Source organism: Spea bombifrons, chromosome 2 (genome assembly GCF_027358695.1).
Source record: "Spea bombifrons isolate aSpeBom1 chromosome 2, aSpeBom1.2.pri, whole genome shotgun sequence".
Classification (NCBI taxonomy): Eukaryota; Metazoa; Chordata; class Amphibia; order Anura; family Pelobatidae; genus Spea; species Spea bombifrons.
Window position 1 is genome coordinate 115,487,258 of NC_071088.1, and position 21,396 is coordinate 115,508,653.

At 40.0% G+C, this 21,396-nt stretch overlaps 2 protein-coding genes across 2 annotated transcripts; both read right to left on the reverse strand.

The window, feature by feature from the left end:
- Positions 1-2,173: 2,173 nt before the first annotated feature.
- Positions 2,174-6,230, reverse strand: LOC128473545 (chymotrypsin-like elastase family member 1). Its single transcript, XM_053455800.1, has 8 exons — positions 6,160-6,230; positions 5,397-5,485; positions 5,172-5,272; positions 4,872-4,997; positions 4,423-4,559; positions 3,890-4,035; positions 2,574-2,723; positions 2,174-2,312 (listed from the first exon to the last, which is right to left on the reverse strand). Exons 1-8 carry the CDS (start codon positions 6,197-6,199, stop codon positions 2,304-2,306), a joined length of 798 nt encoding a protein of 265 aa, XP_053311775.1. The 5' UTR covers positions 6,200-6,230; the 3' UTR covers positions 2,174-2,303.
- Positions 6,231-13,923: 7,693 nt separating this feature from the next.
- On the reverse strand, positions 13,924-19,672 carry LOC128473546 (chymotrypsin-like elastase family member 1). The gene is made up of 8 exons (XM_053455801.1): positions 19,602-19,672; positions 17,962-18,050; positions 17,294-17,394; positions 16,887-17,012; positions 15,437-15,573; positions 14,749-14,894; positions 14,236-14,385; positions 13,924-14,033 (listed from the first exon to the last, which is right to left on the reverse strand). The coding sequence occupies exons 1-8, from the start codon at positions 19,639-19,641 to the stop codon at positions 14,025-14,027; spliced, it is 798 nt and encodes a 265-aa protein (XP_053311776.1). The 5' UTR covers positions 19,642-19,672; the 3' UTR covers positions 13,924-14,024.
- Between the last annotated feature and the right edge of the window lie 1,724 nt (positions 19,673-21,396).

Here is a 21,396-nt window from a genome sequence, read left to right on the forward strand (position 1 = left end):
GACCCCTCAGTTGCAGACGCATGCTGGCGATGTGGTACCTCACCAGGCTCCGTGAATAGTCCCATACTGGACTGCCATACACTCACGCATTCTGAACTTTACTGATAAGCCTATCCCCTTGACGCCTGAGTTTTTCTTGCTACAACATATGACCTTCTCATACGCATGGTACAAATCTTCTGTGGCGCGTCATCTGGTGACTGCTGCCAAGGCGTTGATCCCCCTACATTGGGGCGATCCGGAACCCCCGACCCTGGACGAATGGGTCCAACGGGTGGAGCGTACGCGCATACTTGAGGAGCTTATGCACTCAGCTACTGATAGAATTGAGCGGCACTTGTCGACCTGGTTTTATTGCAGTAAGTCCCTTTCTACTTCACGGTCCCGGCGTTCGCTGGAGTAGAGTGGTAGGAGGGCCCCCCCCTTATTATTATTATTATTATTATTTTTATATATATTCTTCCCCCTCTCCCTTTCCCTACCCTCTCTCCCCTCCCCTGGCCCTTCCTTTATGTGTCTCCCTCCCTACGTACTGCCTCAGTCTTTGGTCTTCTTTGCTCCCGGCATTCCCCTCCAGGCCCTTAGTACCATGCTCCTGACATAGGTGTTGACCTATACTACACATATGTATTGTTCATCGTTACTACAGCCTTGTGGGTCACTACTGCTTATTGACACCTATACTGAGGGACGTTTTGTTTACATGGACTTGATGCATACTTATCTCCCACCCCTGTTTTTTCTTTTCTGTATCCCATTTCCCACTTGAAAAATCGTAATAAATATTGATTTACCACAAATACTGTATTGCATGTTAAAAAAACAACAACAAAAAACAACAACAAAAAAACAAACAGGTGGGGCACACCTTATAAAGGAGACAGAAGCTGAAGCTAAGAGCAAGACTGAAACAAAGAATCAGAAGTAAACGGCAAAGCACAAGGAAATCCAGGAATGGATAACAGCAAAACGGGAACTGTAGCAAGACAGGGGAACTGTAGTGAGACAAGGGAAACTAGAGATAAGCAGCTCTGCAGCCTGAATGGGGCCTGACACTTACCAACTAATTCAGCTGTTTCATTTGACCTATACCCTCTACCATATATATAACATGATCTTCTACACAAGCATACTACCTCCCAAAGCATCAGACTTCTATCACCATAACGCAGATAACATTTATTACCCATACTCCTCAAACCCTAAAATTCCACACTCCCATCACTATAGATTACTACGCCTCTTGAGAGACACACCCAGGGGTGGATAGCTCTCTAACCCATATGGGCCCTTGGCCCGTGCTCGATGGGTCAGTCCACTCTTGGCTTTAGGCACCTATGCTACCCTAGCAATGCCATTAGAAACACCACTGGACCTAGGATGCTGCAGTTTTATCCTGGGTAGCAGGGAAATACAGCCCATGGGAGAGCTTGGTCCAGTTGTAAGTTCAATAATTTTGTACCGAGTTCTTTAGATCCCTGGGGTAGAGTATCCAGAAGAGCAGGGTGGGCTGATTCTGCATCCCAGCTTCAGGGTGCTTATATACTCTGATTCAGATTTCCCCAGAACTGGCTGGAGGGAAATTTATGTGAGGGCACATGTGTGCTGTTTAGCACAGGAATACAAAGAAGTCTAAGGCTGGGCACAGATGGTTTTTTTCTCCCATGAGAGCTGAAGGGGAGGCTGCTGTATTGCACTACAGGGTGTTTGTTTACTTTTGTTTACTATTTGTGGATTATAATACATCCCAAGCAAAGAACCTGCTTCAGAGACTTTCCTGACCCTATAAGATTGAGTGGTTGAAGTAAAATCGATTCAGCAGGGGTGGCTTTTCACATATATACATTTGAGCTGTGCATGCAGGAGGTATATATTAATATTACTATCAAACACTCACAATTTGTGGTAAAATGTTGATTTTATATTTTTCACCCTTGAGAACCTAACCTGGTGTAATCATGTATCCCAGTGTGTTAATTAATAATTAATCTTGTAGATACTGTATATCTTATTCCTGTTGTAATATATAGCTAATATAATGGAAAACAATAATCTATTTAGGTTAGGTCAACATGTACACATATTGACTACCCTCTCTCCGCATTAATTATACTAGTGTTTAGCTAAGAAACAAAATCTAGAAATGAAAAAAAAAAACAGATGCTCCAAGTAATACATCTCAACCATAAGAAATCTTTATTATGCTTGTGCTCTGTGAATAAGAATTCCAATGGAATTGGTTAATACTTTTTGAATGATGTCTTCAAATGTGTTTCACCAGTATGACCTCTAACTTGCTGTACTTACAGATTCTGAAAAAAAAGAAGAACAAATAAAATTGATGTATATTACTGTTATACAATAGACTTAAGTTGATACTTGTTGATACTTGTTTTTTGCATTAATTTCCCATCCCACCCCTCACTGTGACCATTGTCTACCCTTGGCAGGGAAAATGAATGGTCAATGGATACATTGTGTAGATACCTTAATTGAATACAAAATGGGTTTTCATTGTATCTGCTTATAATAGATCTTTATCAGAAAGTAAATACAACAATAATATAACTCACAGCATTGATCCAGGAGATGTAGGCAGAAACTCTGGTGAAAACTGTTGGTTTCAGGTAGGCATTGCATCCAAGGGAGGACACAAAGCTTGTCACACCATGAACCTGGTAAACTCCATTGACAGCACAGTTAAGAGGTCCACCAGAATCTCCCTATAACATAATACATAAACAAATACAAAATCGTGAGCAGTTTCATGCAATTATCGTAAGACACAGTGATACACTGTAAACTATTTTTGGTTATCCATTACCAACAAGATAGGAGAGTCATATTACCATTGTTGATAAATGGATCTAGGAATTATACTAAAAACTAGACTTGTGCATTCGTATTTGGGGCGAACATAAAAACGAACACGCAGGGTGCATTTTCGTTGTTCAGCCTGAATACCGAACATACAAACGTGGCAGCGGCAAAACATATACGAAGACGAAGACACACAACATGAAGAATCTTTGTGTTCGTCTTTGTTTACTAATCTCCCTGGTCCCTTCCCCATGTAGGAGTGGAAATCTGTAGGTTCGCCGTCAGGAGTTAAAGAGCCGTGCGAACGACTCTATTGGTCGCCTGCAGGGACCTCCTCTGGCATCAACCAATTGTTGATGCTAGGGGAGGCCCCTGCCGGCGGCCAATAAAATTGTTCTCATGGCCCTTTAACTCCTGACGGCGAACCTACGGATTTCCGCTCCCATTAACCCCTTTGATGCTGCGTAGATAACGGGAGAGGAAATCCGTAGGAAACTAGAGATAAGTAGCTCCACAGCCTGAAGAGGGCCTGACACACTCGTACAAACCATTAACTCTTGGAGCGGGGAGACCAATGGTCTCTCCAGCCCAAGTTCCGTGTCAGGAATTAAAGGGCCATGCAACCAACTCTACTGGTCGCCTGCAGGGGCCTCCTCTTAAGTCGTTCTTATGGTTCTGCTCCTGTTGACCCCTGTGATGCTGCGTAGATAACGGGAGCAGAAATCCATAGGTTCGCAGTCAGGAGTTAAAGACTTAGTTAAATACGAAGAGTTGGTCGGCGCCCAAGTCTACTAAAAACCCAAAATGGATCAGCACAATGGATCAAGGTATTACGATGTTTCAGTCAACGCTCTTCTGAGACAATAGACCAGAACCATTTTTCGTTTTTGGGAAAAATGCAGAATCATCTGATGAATTCCAGTGCCCTTATGGCATTAAAATAAAGATATTTAGGTTTAAACACATCAGTATTGTAACATGTAGAGACATGCTGATTTGTATGTAAATGTTTCAGTTTGGCTGATATAGATATAGACCTCATAAAACCATATAGATTATAATATTTTACCTGGCATCCAGAACGAACTCCATCCCCACCAGCGCACACCATGGTGGTCTTGACTGTGCTTCCCCAGTAGGAGCCGCTGGAGCAGGTAGAATGGGCAACCACGGGCAGAGGGGCCTGCTGGAGGATGGAGGGGAGGGAGCCATTGGCTGCAGGAGAAAATAAATATGAATGTTTTATTCTGTTTAGTGTAGACATAGGTTCCCTGCTGCTAACAGATGTCCCATGGATAATAAGGTCTGCGTATGCAGAGGAGCGCACACATATCTGTAGCTGGGTTGATGTATTTTAAATACATCTCTTTCAACATGGATCCAAAGAGGAATCATAATGTTTGCATTATTAAATTAAAAGGGAAGAGTGAATTTTGAGTATGTTAATCAGGTTACAACATAACAGTTACTGTAAATACCATAATGTTTTGTTCTATAGTAATATTGAAAATAGTCATATTTTCATTGGTTACAGTAGACTGACTGATCTATGTAAATCAGTTAGTCTATAGAGTGTCCTTAAAATCATTGCAAGCAGCTTACAGCTGGTTCTGCCCCATCCGGTGATAGTGCAACCATAATTGTTGGCCAGGACGGCTCCGTCACTGGGCAGTGCAGCCAATTTAACATAGCTGTTCAGGACAGCACTGGAGGCCAAGTACAGGATGGCAATATCATAACTGAAAGAGAAGGAATCAAAAGATGAGGCATGTATTTTTAACTGAAAAAAAATCAATAGTGCTAATATCTCTGTGGTGTATTTGGAGAAAATACGTAACACTGGTTTCAAATTTCTCAGTTGTGGTTAAAATTGCTTTAACTGCGTAAATTGTTGATATAAATAAAATATAATAATGTAAATACATACTTATATATATGTATTGAAAGGACCTTTCCGGCACACCAATACTACGCTCCTCATCCTATCCTTTTTTTTCATTTTATGTGGACAATGTTTTTAATATGTTGATTTAATTTAAGAATAAAATTACCCTCCTGCTACATTATTGGGGTTCCAGCTGGCATGTTTGACGATCCTTGACACAGAGATAAATTGCTCAGTACCATCATTCTGGCTCAGATTGTGTTCTCCCAAAACCACACGGAAGGTCATGACTCTGTTTTTAGGTGAGAACATAGGGATAAAACATAGGGAAGAAAGGATGAAACATATAATTATAAAATTATGATTTCAAATATAAATGTAAAAAACAAATGTGTCTAATTAAAAAAAAACTGTTATTGGACATTTAAACCAATGAGGCTATCACTCCATAGCTAAAAATCGTTACCTGTCTACACAGTGAGCTGCAGTCAGGACACGGTTAGATCGGATCAAAGTACCACCACAAGTGTGATACCAGCTGCTTCCAGACTGATACTGGAGAGAAATCTGTTTAAAAAAGTATTTCAGGACAGTTAGATCATACAGATATTACATTACATTACATTACTTGTAATTTAACAAGCCCAGTCCAGAGAATGGATTTTTTCCTGATGCATATAGTTTGACTGACCTGCCATGGCCATGCATTTTTGACTGCATTGGATCCTCCTACCACACGTGTATTGTCCTCTACAAACTGGATGTCTTCATAACATTGCCCTTTGGAAACAGAAAGACAAGTACAATTTCAATATATTTACAAATATTATCTATGTGTGTCGCTATTGTCATGGTAATTATTATTGTTTATTACATCTACCCATGAATGATTTCCCATCCAATCCTTTAGCTCCTCCTCATTCTATGACCTAGATCTGAGTTCATGGTTTATTTTCTATAGTCATCTCAGCACAAGGTATTTTTTGCTTTGTTTATTTCATTAAGTAACACAATTTCTTTATGCGCAGATTTATAATTATTGCATCATGTCGATGCATTCAGAATGGTTTGGTTGCTAGGTATAGCTTAAGCTTCACTACAAAGACATGTTTTAGTAAATGCATAAGAAACAAAAAGTATAATGCTTTAAGAACTCAGTCCAAAAAGTTAGTTTAATATTAAGTATATAAAAATGTTGGGAACTGAAGTCCAGTTCATGGGGAGGATTAGAGGCAGGGAGGATCTACAAAAAAGGCCACCTAATGAAATACAATAACTGCATGTCAGCAGGAGTGGGGTGTCCCCTGACAACTGCCCCCCAAGTGCAAACCAAACTTGTTAACCAGGACTGGCATTCTTTGGGAGGCAGGGCCAGAACAAAATAAGACTTGGTGGTCTCCAATGCATATCAGAGAAGATACAATATATGGTAAAAAAAACTGTGTATATCTTACCACAAAGGACAAGAACAGCAAGTACAAGGAGCCTCAGCATCTTCAGCCTGTTGCCGGTAAAAATGAATTGAAAAAGTTTACTTCAGGCTGCCTTTTTATATCTCTGGTGGATGAGCGATGATGATTTTCCCATAGTTGGGAACAACTACAGGTGTTACATAGAACAGGTGTGAATGTATTTCATGTTATTTTAATCAATAACCCAATCATCACTCCCGTTTATGAAGGACACCAATTGTATGTCCATATTTTGCTTTTTGCATGGGATCTGTTCAGGAAATATTTAACAATCAATTTCTATATTCTAAGAAAATTATTTATCATGTGTTGTTTGCATTTTCGTAGTAAGCCATTATTAATGGATATTTTTTGATAATTGTGGTCAGATCTGCTCCATCTGCCTCTGTGACATTTATAGTAATGGAAAATGGTGCAAATATTTCTTACTCATGCTTTTTGTGACAATTGGCCCTTCAGTCTATATCATGTGTAACTCAATTTAAAATGCAAAGATGAATGTAAAACATAATTATTGTAACATATATATATATATATATATATATATATATATAATGATTATAAGAATATTCAAAAAAAATTTAAATTCTAGGCTATAGAGTTGCTGTCCACATGCATATAAAAAGCATAAACATAGCCAACTGTTGGGCAGCGCACGCATTTCAACCGCTTTCCCTAACACTGTCTGCACAGGTCGCATTAGATTGTATAACATAAACATTATGCATTGCGGTTACTCTTACATGTGAGCACAACCCAGTCAACAGCAACAGATTGAAACCTTTGGAAAGTATAAGATCTCCTTTTTTGTTTGTCTTTGCTTTTTAAGGTTAACAACCGTAATCTTCTTTTCCCTCCATTGTTTTCCTTTGTATTGAAAATATTGTAAATTCACTGTGGTTTTGATTTTCTGTTTCCATTATAGAGACTGTTATGCATATTTGTTACTTTTTGCTTCTCTATTATCATTTTACTGATATACTGTATGTGCTGCTTGCGAGGACATGTAAGTACATGCAACATTAAATTATTGCACATTGCAGGTGAAGTCATGCCAATTTGCATGTCCTTGTATGCAACTCCCATATTTTATTTTTATTTGCTTTTTTCAGCTGATGTAAATTGGCAGTACTGACTTGTTTTTTTAGTAAATAGTGCTATGAATGGTCACACTTTCACTATTTGCCTAGACCCTTACAGCTTGCAAAATGCAAAGTACGTGTAGTACGTCACACATTTTGTTCCAGACTTGAAAACTAGGTCACCTGGTTTGTCTTGATTCTACTATGGTGGTGGTTCTTAGAAGGACTGATTTTGTATTAGAGTAACACGAGTTACTTGAAAGTTCTTTAAGGAACCATACCGTGAGAAGAAGTCCCAGTTGAGTTTGATAATGAGATGCAGATATAGTGATTTCCTATATTTTGGAATTGTGCTGGATTAAAATCTGTTGAAAATTGTTCAAGGGGGACTAATGTTCCAGTGATATTAATGATTGTGGGTCAATAAGGCTGAAGTACTGGGCGTGTTCAGCATTTGTTTGTCCTCACTCAAGTCCCTTGCGAGCAGGGCTTTCGCCACCTAATGTATCGGTTCGTCTGTCAATTCTCGTCTTGTCATACCCCTTGAATATGTGTATTGTATAAAGCACTGCGTACATTGTTTGCGCTAGATACATAAAAGATAATAATAATAATTTGTGGCATAGTGTACCTGAGGAAATGCCAACATCCCTCTGATATCATAGGAATCAAATGTGGAGATACTTGGAAGTTTGAAATACTAAGATTTAATACAAAGAATGTGTTACTCTATAAAATATTCTTCCACTGTGCATAAATAGTGAAAATAGCAGACTTGTGCATTCAGAATTGTGAATGTCCGCTTCTGCCACTTCTTGTTCTTCAAGTTTTATCTTCTCTCTTTCATGAGAACGAATGGGCCAAAAACAAACCGAAAAATCGCCCAAATCTCTTTTGTCCCTTTTTGCAGATATACAGTGAAAATAGTATGTACAAGTTTTATGGATAAAGTTTTGACTTAATATATTTTAGCATGTCACAGTACAATACATGTGATGGCAATATCCAGTTTTGGAATATACAGTCGTGAGAAACTGGCTTTGAATTTTGTGGTAATATTTATTTGTTTGAGTGCACAGGTTACCTCAATAATTATCATTAAAAGCAAGGGATATTCTGTTAAAAATCAGATGTTTTAGATAATTGTAATATAAGTGCTAAAAGGTGTAGGGCATAAATAAAAAACATACCGTACTGGCTCGAATATAGGCCGAACCCTAATAGTTTTGTGCTATTTTAAAGAAAAATTTCTTTTTAGAGAAAAAATACACATTAGTGGAATAGTGAAACAGTATTTTACCTAATACACAGGAATGCATGTATTTTAACATTTAACATATAACATATAAACAGAAATTTGGAAAACCAATAGCCATTTTAAGGTCCCCCCTTAATTCATAATGCACCTTACTAACGGATATGCCCTTCTGCCCCCCTGATATGCCACTCTGCCCCCTGAAATGCCACTCTGCCCCCCTGATATGCCACTCTGCTCCCTATAAGTGCCACCCCCCTCCGACTTACCAATGCTGGACTTCCGCGGAAGAACCGGCAGTGGAGGTTGTCTATGCGCATCGCTGCAGCCGGTGAATGTATGTGCGATGTGTTTAGACAACCTCCGCTGCCGGAGCACCGGAAGGTTATGTCACGCCGGTGCTCCACCGTAGAAGCCCCGGCGGAAGTGCCGGCAGAGGAGGTTGTCTACGCATGGTGCAGACGTCCACCAGCTGCCAGAGAGAAAAATAAAAAAAACAACCGCCTGGAACTGCATGTCCTGGGCGCCGGGCAATACGAATTGCGCATCCCTGCGCTAAACCCCGATTATAGACCACAGCCCCACGTGAAAGACTTACAGTGGGGGAGAAAAGTGCGGCGTATATTCGGGCAAATATGGTACTTATCAAAAATTCGTAGAAGCCGTCTCTGTGTGGCTTATTTAAATAGTAACATGTGTGACTCTATATATGGTGATATTGATATTACTATACAAATCTCCAATTAGGATTGAACTAACATGTCATGAGCCACTCAAATACCAGTTCTGGTGCATAAGAACACTGCAGAACCTCAGTCCTCACCATCAGACTTCTCAATGTAGAACCATCAGAGTTAAGTTCCATCCTGAATAGTCAAGCAATGGAGCAGAGTAAATAACTGTAAGAATGGGATTGTAAGAGAAACAGACATAGCGTGATACCATAAAAAATGTAACTAAATAGTTAGGCTTACTTAAAACATATAAAAACATATCTCACTTTCTTTCATTTCTGTTTATTTTTACTATGTTGTTTTTAGGGTTAACACTGCATTTTCCTTAAAAGACGAAGCCTACATAACGTTCTGCTTCTATACTATTCTAGGATTTGACATCAATCCATTAGTATGAAAAATAATGCCTACTTCATACTACATACACTCAATTTCTCTGAAGTTATTATTAGAAATTCTGAGGTATCCTTGAACAAATCTTAATGCTAACGCGCTACTTCTGTGAATGATTATGTTAACACTTGCATATCTCCGCAGAAGGTCACTGATTCTAATTCATATGTTCACATGACAAAACAGGAAGCCTTTATGCAATCATGCACCATTTCCTTACTAATTTGAGGATTGTGATAAGGTACATAAAAATATCACTAACTAGACCATTAGCAATGTTTGTCAGCTGTGGCATCTCATTTTGGAGAAATGATGGTGAATAAGTTAATGTGGAATGTTTTGTTCTGGGGTCACAGAATGTCTGAATGAGTGATGTTTCACGTATAAAAATAACTGGTTTGCTTCCCACTGACTGCCTCCCATAGCGGCAGCGTGAACCCTGCGGTTAGTTTCCCATGCCAAGTTAACACAGCAGATCCTATTGAAAACTATATTGGGAAACATGACCTTGGTATCGTCAACTTCGGCCCCATTTCCCAATAAGACAATAGACATATGTAATCGAAAATGCTTTATTTATTCGATTTTGGATAAATTTGGCCACAGTCAATAATCAAGTATTCTCCCCAACCGTGACACTCATTATAGCATACTTTTTAATACGTGTCTAATATGAATAATAATTAATTAACCACAAATTTGGCTAAATGCCAACTAATGCTAATGTATAACACAGATCAATCTATAACGGCTGGTAGGGGCATAACCACTCCACATCACCTGTAGAGGCTGCCGATGTCCAAAGCCCAGCAGCCATACGTCAACCAACGTATCACCTGAGCAATGTGCCCAGGGAGTGTTCTGCACTTCCGCCCTTAGGCTTGTGCACCACGAGTACAACCATACCTTAGACAGTTGCCTCAAGCACCGAACCAGTCAACCACATTTGAACAATGACCATAACATTAACACCAACTGCCACAGCCTGTAACGTGCGACCCCTTGCACAATTACTGGCCCCCCAAAACCTCCAAAAAATCCAAACCTACGTCCGATAAGTGGACGCCATTACCACGATAGAGACCTGGCAAATCGCCTTCCAAATCCACATGCCTAACCACTAAACCTCCTTGAAACTCCACAAAACGAGAGAGAGTCTTATTTATCTGGCCCTCTCAATGCCCTCACGGGAATTGGCACCCCTCCAAGCCTTTCTAGTAACTACATGAGACCACATGAAAATGGTATGTGTTGTTCACAGCATGAGCTACAGACAAATTATCACACCAAAACCTAACATGTTTGTTAGCTAGTTGCTCACCCCACAACTCCAAAGACACCAAGATCAGAAAGAGTTCCAAAAACGTTACATTTTTGGTTAAACCCTTTGCCTCCCAACCCGTAGGCCAATGATGCGCACACCATTCACCCCTAAAATAAGCGCCAAAACTTAAAGCACCAGAGGGATTGGTCCACAGCTCCAACTCCGCACTGGAGGTGCAATCCACAGTGATTGACCATTATAATCACAAATAAAAGTATCCCACACCTTCAGATCCTCTTTTAAGGTCCTTCAGGTCAGCCTGACAAAATGATGGGGAGCACTAACCCCGGCCGTAGCTATAGACAGTCGCCGCAAGAAAACCCTCCCCATGGGCATGATACGGCACGCGAAGTTGAGCTTACCAATCAAGGGCTGAAGCTGATTCAAAGTAACTTTAGAAACCCGCAAAAAAACTGGCTACCATGAAACGCATATCAAGAACCTTGTCCGATGGCAACTGACAGACTCCTCCAAATCCAATTAAATTCCCAAAAAACTAAAAACGTGTACAAGGGGACACCGTCTTGTCCAGAGGCCAATGGTATCCCAAACTCCCTAGAAACTTGTTTAACAGCCGCCAATAAAGCACCACAGTGAGATGCAGAAGATGCACAGTGAGATGCAGAATTAATCACAGATGGTAGACCCGACACCTCCCGAACCACCCATTCAACAAACGAACTGAACACTTCAAAATATTTACATGATATGGAGCATCCCATTAGGAGGCATTTGTCCACAAAAAAGTGCCCGTCCCATTGTTTTCACCCTAGCAGGTGAAAACAATCCGGATGAACCGGTAATAACCGAAATGCCGCCTCAACATCCATTTTAGCCATCAAAGCCCCCCGACCAAAAGAACGCATCCACTCGACAGCCTGGTCGAAAGAGGTATAAGATACCGTGCTCAAATCCGGGTCAATCCCATGATTTAATTGTCCCGGCTCCTTCTTGGGCACAACATCCAAAGGGGATAACCTTAAATTAGGCAAAGGACAAGTCTGGAAAGGGCCTTCCATCCTCCCTAAAGACACTTCTTTACATAACTTATCCGACACCACATCAGGAAAAGCCAAGGCAGAGCGCAAATTGCGAACAACATTATTACCAACACACTCCCTAAAAGGGATCCGAAAACCATCCCTAAAACCAGAGAGCAAAAGAGAAGCCGCCTCTTGGTCATGATATTTATTCAGCCACGGTACCATCCTCTCTACTATAACCGGAGTCACCCCCTTTTGCCCCAGCTGGCCATTTCACTTTCTTTTGCTTCTTAAAACACTCGGCGAAGGTGTAGGACCCATTACACCCAGAACACTCATGCTTAAATCTGCACAATGAACTCCATTTGCATAATCTCTCATTGTATTTCCAACAATAGCCCTTTTGCATGCCGGCCGATGAGACAGAACTGGAATTGTCACCGGCCGCTGATGGAAAGGGCTGGGATTGACTGCGGCCAGGTGTCATAACCCTGAGCCACAAGGAAATATCTTTGTGATCCCATCGCAAACCCTTTCTGAAGGCCATGACTGACCACCATAGACCCTGTAGGCTTCCCCGATGCTATCCATGTAACCAAACAAACCAGTACAATGCTCAGGGTTCTTTTGACCAATGACACTGGCTAGGATAGCAAATGCTTGAAGCCAATTGGAATAGGTTCTCAGAATTAAATGATATGGCCTTTTTTCTTTCTCCTTTTTTTTTTAACTTCCTCCCCATTTTTAACCCTGTCCAAATTGGATTTACCCAAATCTCTTTGATGTGTGGTGCGCGTTCCACCCCACGGATAGGGACTATTCCTTCTACGCTCATTCCCATGACAGTTACTCTCAAATAACCTGGTCAGATCGTGGTGGTGTTTTCTGGACTCTCTCCTAAACTATATGCCAAAATGGTGTCATTAAGGATTACACGGTTTGCTTTCATTAGACGCTGAGAAGGCGTTTGACCGGGTGGACTGGCAATATATGTGGGCGAGGCTCAGGACCTTTGGCTTTACTTATACCATATTGACTGCCATAAAGGGCTTGTACTCCTCCCCCCAGGCGGTGGTAGATACTAACGGGGAAGTGTATCCACCATTCCCCATTAGGAATGGAACTAGACAGGGATGCCCCCTGTCCCCTTTATTATTTGTCTTACTTAAAGAACCTCTGGCGGCTGCCATACGTCTCAACCCGGACATAAAAGGTGTGGCGGCGGGGGGTCTCAGTACAATTTGAGCCTTTTTGCAGATGACATCCTTTTGTCTCTCTCGTTCCCCCTGGTGTCCTTACCAAATTTGTATGCTCTCCTGTCCCAATTTTCAGCTATTTCATGGTTTCAGATTTTGTCCAAGATTTGGTATATTATGCAAATGGAAAAAATCACAACTTACATATACACAACAACACTGACACATGTATGAAGGTGTGGACCCCCTGGATGGCCTCTGGATACGTGGCAATGACTCCTGGGAAAGTTGACTTGCTGTTAGATGATTTTATACCTTTTTCATTTGATAGATTATTATTTCTCCACTGATGTATGATTCCATTCTCTGTTATGGGGTGCCCTTGGGGGTGGGTTCACTGTTGGGGTAGGGGGTGGTGGTTTAGAGGAGTACTAAAGGGTTTCAGACTATGACCATGTGCTACCTTATGCAAGGAGCGCTGCTCTGTCAACACGACGCAACAGTTGCATTTCTCTTTATTAGCTGGTCAATATGATTAGTGTACGATATGAGGTGTGGTGTGGGGAATATGCTGTATTCTGTCTCTCTCTCACTGTTTGTGCAACAACACTTTGTGTTTTATCTGCTGTCAATAGTTTTCACATATTTTGACACCAAGCATAACAAAAAAACGATGAATGACATCTGCCATTGTAATGTAAGATATGATGTCTGTCTGTGTGATATCTGTGGTCTGTCAATAATAACAGAAAAAAAACATACAAGAGAAGCCACAAAAATGATAAAAATGTGTCTTTATTAGAATGTTATTGACTGAATTAAATTCCAGTATCAGTGAAACTTTTTTAAGATGTCCTGAGATGTGGCATGTCTGGTCAGTTTAGACATTCTGGAAGAAAAAAGAAAGAAATTAGAGATAATGTTAGAAATAATGAACACTCATATGTGTTTTACTGTTGCCTATAGTAGCACACATTATTGGTTTTGTAATTAGTCAATAATAAGACATTTGGATGAATGTCTGATTAAAAAAATAAGGTTGTATACAATATAGTTGAACATGGTCTATGTTTGCTGAACATATAACTCACAGCATTAATCCAAGAGATATAAGCGGAAACTCTGGTGAACACTGTTGGTTTCAAGTAGGCATTGCATCCGAGGGAGGACACAAAGCTAGCAATACCATGGACTTGGTAGACACCGTTGACGGCACAGTTGAGAGGTCCGCCGGAATCACCCTGTATTAAAAAGGTTACAATTGTCATAAAGCATTACTAATCAAAACAGATACTTACTTTACTGGGTCTAATGTAAAAAATGAATGCAACTGAACACAACAACCTTAATGTTTTGCTACGCGATGCTCCATTCAGTACTTATCTAGTGTCTATGAAATGTTATATCTAATCCAGGAACACTTTGAAGAATGCAAATATGCAATTTGTGTAGTGGATCCAGTCTAGGGCACTGGAGTAACCTTTCAAATGTGATACCGCAGAGTGAAGATTCTCTACCCTTCCAAATAAAATGAATGCTGCTCAACTAAGGTTGAAAATGTAATGTGCCAAAGTATAAAATAATAAAAAGTCTTGTCTGCTTACGTTGCATCCAGCAGTTACTCCATCCCCACCAGCGCACACCATGGTGGTCTTCACTGTGCTTCCCCAGTAGGAGCTGGTGGAGCAGGTAGAATGGGCAACCACAGGGAGAGGGGCCTGCTGGAGGATGGAGGGGAGGGAGCCATTGGCTGTCAGGAAAACAAATATAAAATGTTGCTTAAACTGTGTACATTTTTGTGTGAAATAGAAGATGCATCATGTTGTAATGTATTTAATGCACAGCAATAATTACACAGAAGCAAAGAGCTGGTATTTTTGTTTTATGAAAAGATGACAAGGTTGATAAGTTACATTCTAAAATTGGTGCTGATTTCTAAAGAGGTAATATACACTATATTTCGTATTCTTAAATACTAAGCATGATATTTTACTTTTTTACTTTACTTTTGCCGCTGTAGTTTTCCATGTATAGTTATTCTACTTCCTGTAATACAGAGCGCTGAAGTGGATCTACACTTAAATACTCCGTGTATCGTGATACGTGGTCATATAATTGAATTGGACATTAACATCTCTCCAGGGCAGGGAGCAGAAGAGCAAAAGTGTTATTAATATTACTGGACTTTTGCATCAACCATCTATCAGAACATCCAATTTACTTGGAAGTAGAAGACATGCATTACATGTTACTTTGCCATATTAAATTGAAAATAAAGTGCAAGCAACTTACTGCTGGTTCTGCCCCATCCGGTAATAATACAGCCATAATTGTTGGCCAGGACGGCTCCATCACTGGGCAGTGCAGCCAATTTCACATAGCTGTTCAGGACAGCATTGGAGGCCAAGTACAGGATGGCAATGTCGTATCTGTAAGGAAGATATAACAGGTATCAGAACACAAAATTATATATTGTATATTAACTTGACACAATGAATATACCTGGTCGGTTAGGACCAGGGAGCAGGATGTAAAGGCACACTGTAATATTAGTGAGCTTGGCCTGCTGTGGTGGGTTTGCCTCGCGCTGTGTTTTTATCAGTGCTGACGAAACACATGAGACATTTTTTTTATGAAGCCCTTGTGAAACTATAAAGTTCGATAATTTTGGGTGGACACATATGCTTAGTGATTTCTGTTCCTGACGTGAAGCTCTCTATCTGCTCGTTTCTTTTATGCATCTATAAATAAGTGGTGGTGCAATAGTGTCCCCCACTGCCCAAGACAAACCTTTTGCCCCAATTTAAGATTTTTTTACTTATTCTGTCGTGGTCGTTTACCAGGGTATTAGTTGTTTGCCTATTGCATGAAGTCAGAGACAGTTACCGGGAGACTACAGGTGGGCTGAGCAGCACTCAGGCTTCACTTTACAGTGATGTATTATTTATTATTAAATATAGTGTGTCTGTTCATGTTTATGTTCGTAAACAACTACACATTATTATAAGCAGCTGTAACTAGAGTTCTTGGTGTCTAGGGCAGAGAAAAAGGCCTTTCTGCGTTGACATCATAATCACTAAAACAGAAAAGGGACCAGGAGAATTTCTACTGGAAGCTCAAGCATATCCCTCAACTTGTCCTATGGACGTTCTGGCTTCTTATATTGAGTAAATGAAGCCTCGACGATATTTAGTTATAGCATATTATAAATATAGAAGACTAAAATATGACATTGAAAAGCACAGAAGCTATGATTCTTCCAAATTTCACACATTTCTGATTCTATTTCCTTCCTTAGGGCTAAAAATGTTGTTACACATGTGCATGCCTTTTAAAATGGTTCTTAAACACATAATGTTTTCTTCTATTAAAGAAGATACATTTTTTTTTTCAAATAAACCAAGAATTGTGAGAATGCATCTTGTGAGAATGCATCATGCAGAAGTTACACACGGCCTATCTTTAGGCCACCGACATTGTTGGCTTCCACTAACAGTGACAAGAATTTAACTTCTTTTCATCCAACTGATTGATGCACCTGATGACATCATAAATACACCTACAAATGTAAGGCAAAAGTTCTAACTTTCTGCTGCATATGAAACATTTCTTGATTTGCTCATTTCTCGATTGTGTACAAAATCCTCAAGGGCAATCTAGATGTATATCTGATTCTGATAACGTTCACACATTCTCACATCTGGGTTTATCACTGCTTTTAAGTCTAACAATTGTTTCTTACCCATTTGCCACATTGTTGGGGTTCCAGCTAGCGTGTTTTACAATCCTTGACACAGAGATAACCTGCTCTGTTCCATCATTTTGGCTTAGGTTGTGTTCTCCCAAGGCAACACGGAAGCTAACGGTTCTGTTCATCAAGAAGAAATAAAAAAACTGGTTCAGCATTTGAGGTTGCTACCAATATACTGATCATCATGACTTCACTAAGTGCTTTAAAATACCACATTTTTATTACAAATTTGCAGCTAACTCTATCAGATATATGTAAACTTGGAATGAAGAAAGACACCAGATCAAGTTCTTATAAGCTTGGAGTGTAGATACTCTGATAGCCTACAAATCTAAAAGAAATGCATTGAAGGTCATTTGACAGCCCTGTTGACTCAGAAATACTGTAAATGTTATTACCTGTCTACGCAGTGAGCTGCGGTTAGGACACGGTTAGCACGAATCAGGGAACCACCACAGGTGTGATACCAGCTGCTTCCAGACTGATACTGGAGAGAAATCTAGGGAGTGGATGAGGGACAAGAATTTTGGTTTATGATTAAGGCACATTGGTTCGACACATGTCAATTAAAAGGTAGACTAACTAGATACGTCCAAGCAAGGTAGATTAATGCTGTAGCTCTATTTTCCAGCTGAGAGTGAAAGGAAGAATCGATCTAAGGTTACTGGCGCTGACTAGAACTAGTGGTATATAATTTATGATTGTATCTTATCTTTAAGAAGGTTTTAGAACAGCTGTTGTATTACAAATTCTTAAACCTTTAATCTGAAAAGATCCAGTGGCCTTATAGGCAATATAACATGAAGATTTGAGAAATACAGTTTGACAATTTTGCTATCTAAGATGAGGACCACAACCGTGGACTTTTTTGAATTCCCCAGAACCCACCAAAATAGATGAAACATATTCCATATTTATCTCTGAGATATCAGCTTGGTGGTCTGCAATCAAGTGTCTGTTTCCTGTGGATTCACCTTGTTTAGCCTTGTATTCACCTTAGCTCATGATATGCTTACCTAGTTCTGAAATTTTTAAATGTTTATTTTAGATCACTATGATCACTAACCTGCCATGGCCATGCATTTTTAGCAGCATTGGTTCCTCCTACCACACGTGTATTATCCTCCATAAACTGGACACCATCGTAACATTGTCCTATGTTGGGAAAGAGAATATTGTAATCTGAATACAAGCTCAATGAAAACGACCTTACTATAATCCAGACCTGGTTTTCAACAGGGTCATGCCTGGATTTTTAAGGACAGCATTTCAAGAAAATTTGTATTTTTCTAATTCAGTTTATTAGAAACATAGAATTTGATGAGAGGGGAGAACTATTCGCTCCTCTAGACCAAATAAAGAGAATATATGAAATCATATAACAAAAAATAAAATGGGGCCCTCCGTTAAAGGTGATACCTTTTTTTGGGTCAATGTAGAAAAAGATATAATGTTGCATAAGCTTTCTGAGCCCCAGAGGTCTCGTCTTTAAGTATTTTTCTGTGCTGGTCCAATAAATGGTAATTAAAGACAGGGCCGGCCCTATAATGGGGCAGACTGGGGCAATTGCCCCAGGTGGCACCTTAGAAGGGGCGGCACTTTGCCGCCCCAAGTGCTTTTTTTTTGTTTGTTTTTTTGAAGCGGAGGAGAGAGAGAGGGGCACCGAGTGGTTTTCGCTTACCCGCTCGGTGCCCCTCTCTCTCTCTCCTCTGCGGCGAGTCTCCCTGTTCGGTCCTGGTGCCGGCTTGTAATGCAGAGCGCCGGAAGTGACGTCAATTTCCGGCGCTCAGCATTACAAGCCGGCACCGTGGCAGAGCAGGGAGACTCGCCGCAGGACTGTTTAAAGGTACGATCCCGGGGGGGGATCGTAGATTATGGCTTCGGCGAAGTTTAAAATGCCGCCCCCCCCGGCGTCGGCGGGGGGGGCGGCGTTTTAAACTTCGCCCCAGGCGGCGTTAAGTCTTCGGCCGGCCCTGATTAAAGACTACATATTCTGTTTTCAGAACCCAACTAAATATTGGGTATCTTTTGTTGCACAGGATTAGCTTTACCTAGTTCATCTTAACAAATGAGAAAAAGAAAGCTAAAGTCTACAAATTGGTTCAGGCACTAGCTGTACAGGGAAGGTCATAGTAAATAATTATACTTGGAAACTCTCAAGTCCTTCCTCATAGGCCCCATGCTTAATAGTTGCTAGGCCTCTGGGGCAGTGCCAGATTCTCTTAGGACTTGGGGTCTGTAAAGTTATAGTCTACTTTTCCCTACTTTGGGAAAAATCCAAATATTCTGAATTCATACTCTTTACCAAAACAGCGACCTATTATCTTCTATCAAAAAAACATGATCTGTTGTTCCTAGGCGTTCCTATGTCTGAAGACCTAGTTTGTATTCCAATTCTTCCTACCTTGCTCTAATTTAGAGTTAGGGTGAGAGACATTTTTACAACATGCTCTAATGTTCTCATTAAAGAGAGTCAGTCAATAATAAAATAATATTTTCCATTTATCCGGAACCATTAATGTCCGGTGACATTAATGTACTGATGACCCGTATATAATGACACTATTCCCATGTGACTATATGTACTAGTGCTTGCTTGCAATAATGGGTCTGTAAAATTGCTTGAATTCAAGCCAGTTCATTATTTGAAATGCTTATGTTAATATTCCTTACACTAGCAAAATATTTCTATATCATATGACTTACCACAAAGGACAAGAGCCGCTAGCACAAGAAGCCTCAACATGGTCCTACTGTGGTCAGTAAAATGTGAAGTGGAAGGGCAATTGTCTTTTTTATATGTTACAGGGCAGCTAGTGGGAAATTATATAGATGCTACAGGTGGTGGAAGGCTAATATGTTTGTTACTTTCCTCAGTTATAAAATCTTATTTTTACCCTTGCCACAAGGACAAATTAGCTACTTCTTTAACATGTTATTAATAGCTGAATAGATATGGCCATTTTTTTAATCAATACCAGCTTATGTTGAATGTTTTATTTTCCAACTGATATGTTTTTATGAGACTGTATGAGACATTATATTTTATTATTAACATGGATAAACAATGTATATTGACTGACTTTCCTGGAAAAGTCAGATTTATATATAACATGCTTATCATTTTTAAATAATTGTTTATTTGCACACAAAAGTTCATAACCTATGGAGGAAAAGATAGGAAACCTTTACTGGTCAACTAATTTTTTTCTTCTCCACGCTCAATTCACTGTGCTTCCCGTTCTACAGGAGCATCTCCCTTTTCCTGGAACCGTTACGCAAATGTATGGGACTTGGGGTCCCCCGCTTACAAACTCCCATTTCTTCATAAGTGAATCTTTGCTGTTGACATGACAATAGGAAAATGAGGGTCTAACCAGCAGTTATGGCTCTGTGTATAGTACATACTATATGTACTTATCTTTTTTATATTTTTTAAATAGAAGTGCAACCATGCAGCCATGCCATTTTGTTATATCTATATATTCTCTTTGCTAACATGTCATCCTTTGAATATCATTTGATCAAAGATCCCTTTCTTCACTTAAACGGTGTTGTGTAACGCCTCGATTACTATGGTGTAATTGCCCTAGATTCTGCAACACCTAGAACGGCAGCAGGGGCCTGTGTGGCCCCTCCCTGTGGTGTTAATGTCCACAATATACTATATGGCTACAGAGGCCTGCTTTAAAATAGACGATCAACGATAGCCTCCTAAGCCTCAATGGTGTCGCTGAATTGCCTCAATAACGAGGCATTCAGCAACATCGAAAACCCACCCCAGGGCGCACTGTGACCACTCTGAAGATGGGTCACAAGGAGCACTGTGAGAGATTTTGCCTCTTGCAAGATAGTGGTACCCTTTAAAAAACAAGTTTCCAAGAGGGTCTCTGCAGACCCTTCTGAGAACGCTAGGCTCCAATACAGGTATTGCATTTAACAAAGCAAAATCAATGGAGCCAAGCTTTAGTAAGCTAAAATATAATGAATACATTTTAAAAATGGCAATAATTAAGATTTGGTAACATTTGAAAATAATGGGGGAACCACCCAGTTCCAAGAAAATGTAAAAAAAAAAAAGTTCAAAAAGTTTAAAAAGTTTATTTTTATGCACAAACACTTAAAATTAGCGCTGTATCTTCAAAAAATCCCGGCATGGAAAGTTAAAATACTAGCATTTCAAATACCCATGGGATGTCTAGTTTAAAAAAATGTATGGTCTGATGGGGTAAAATGAATTGGCTGGGTTCAAAGCTGCCCCCAAACAGGCCAACAAACCCATGCATGGGTGGTATCACTGTACTCAGGAGATGTTGCTGAACACATATTGTGTTGTTTGACAGTGACATATAGTGAGAGCTGTAAATCTATACCTAAAGTACAATGTGTGTTGCAAAAAAAACACAAATTTTTTCTTACAAATGACAAAGGATGGAAAAAGTGAAAATACTACCATTTTGAAGTAACCTTGGGTGTCTAGTTTAAAAGAAATGGCTTCAAA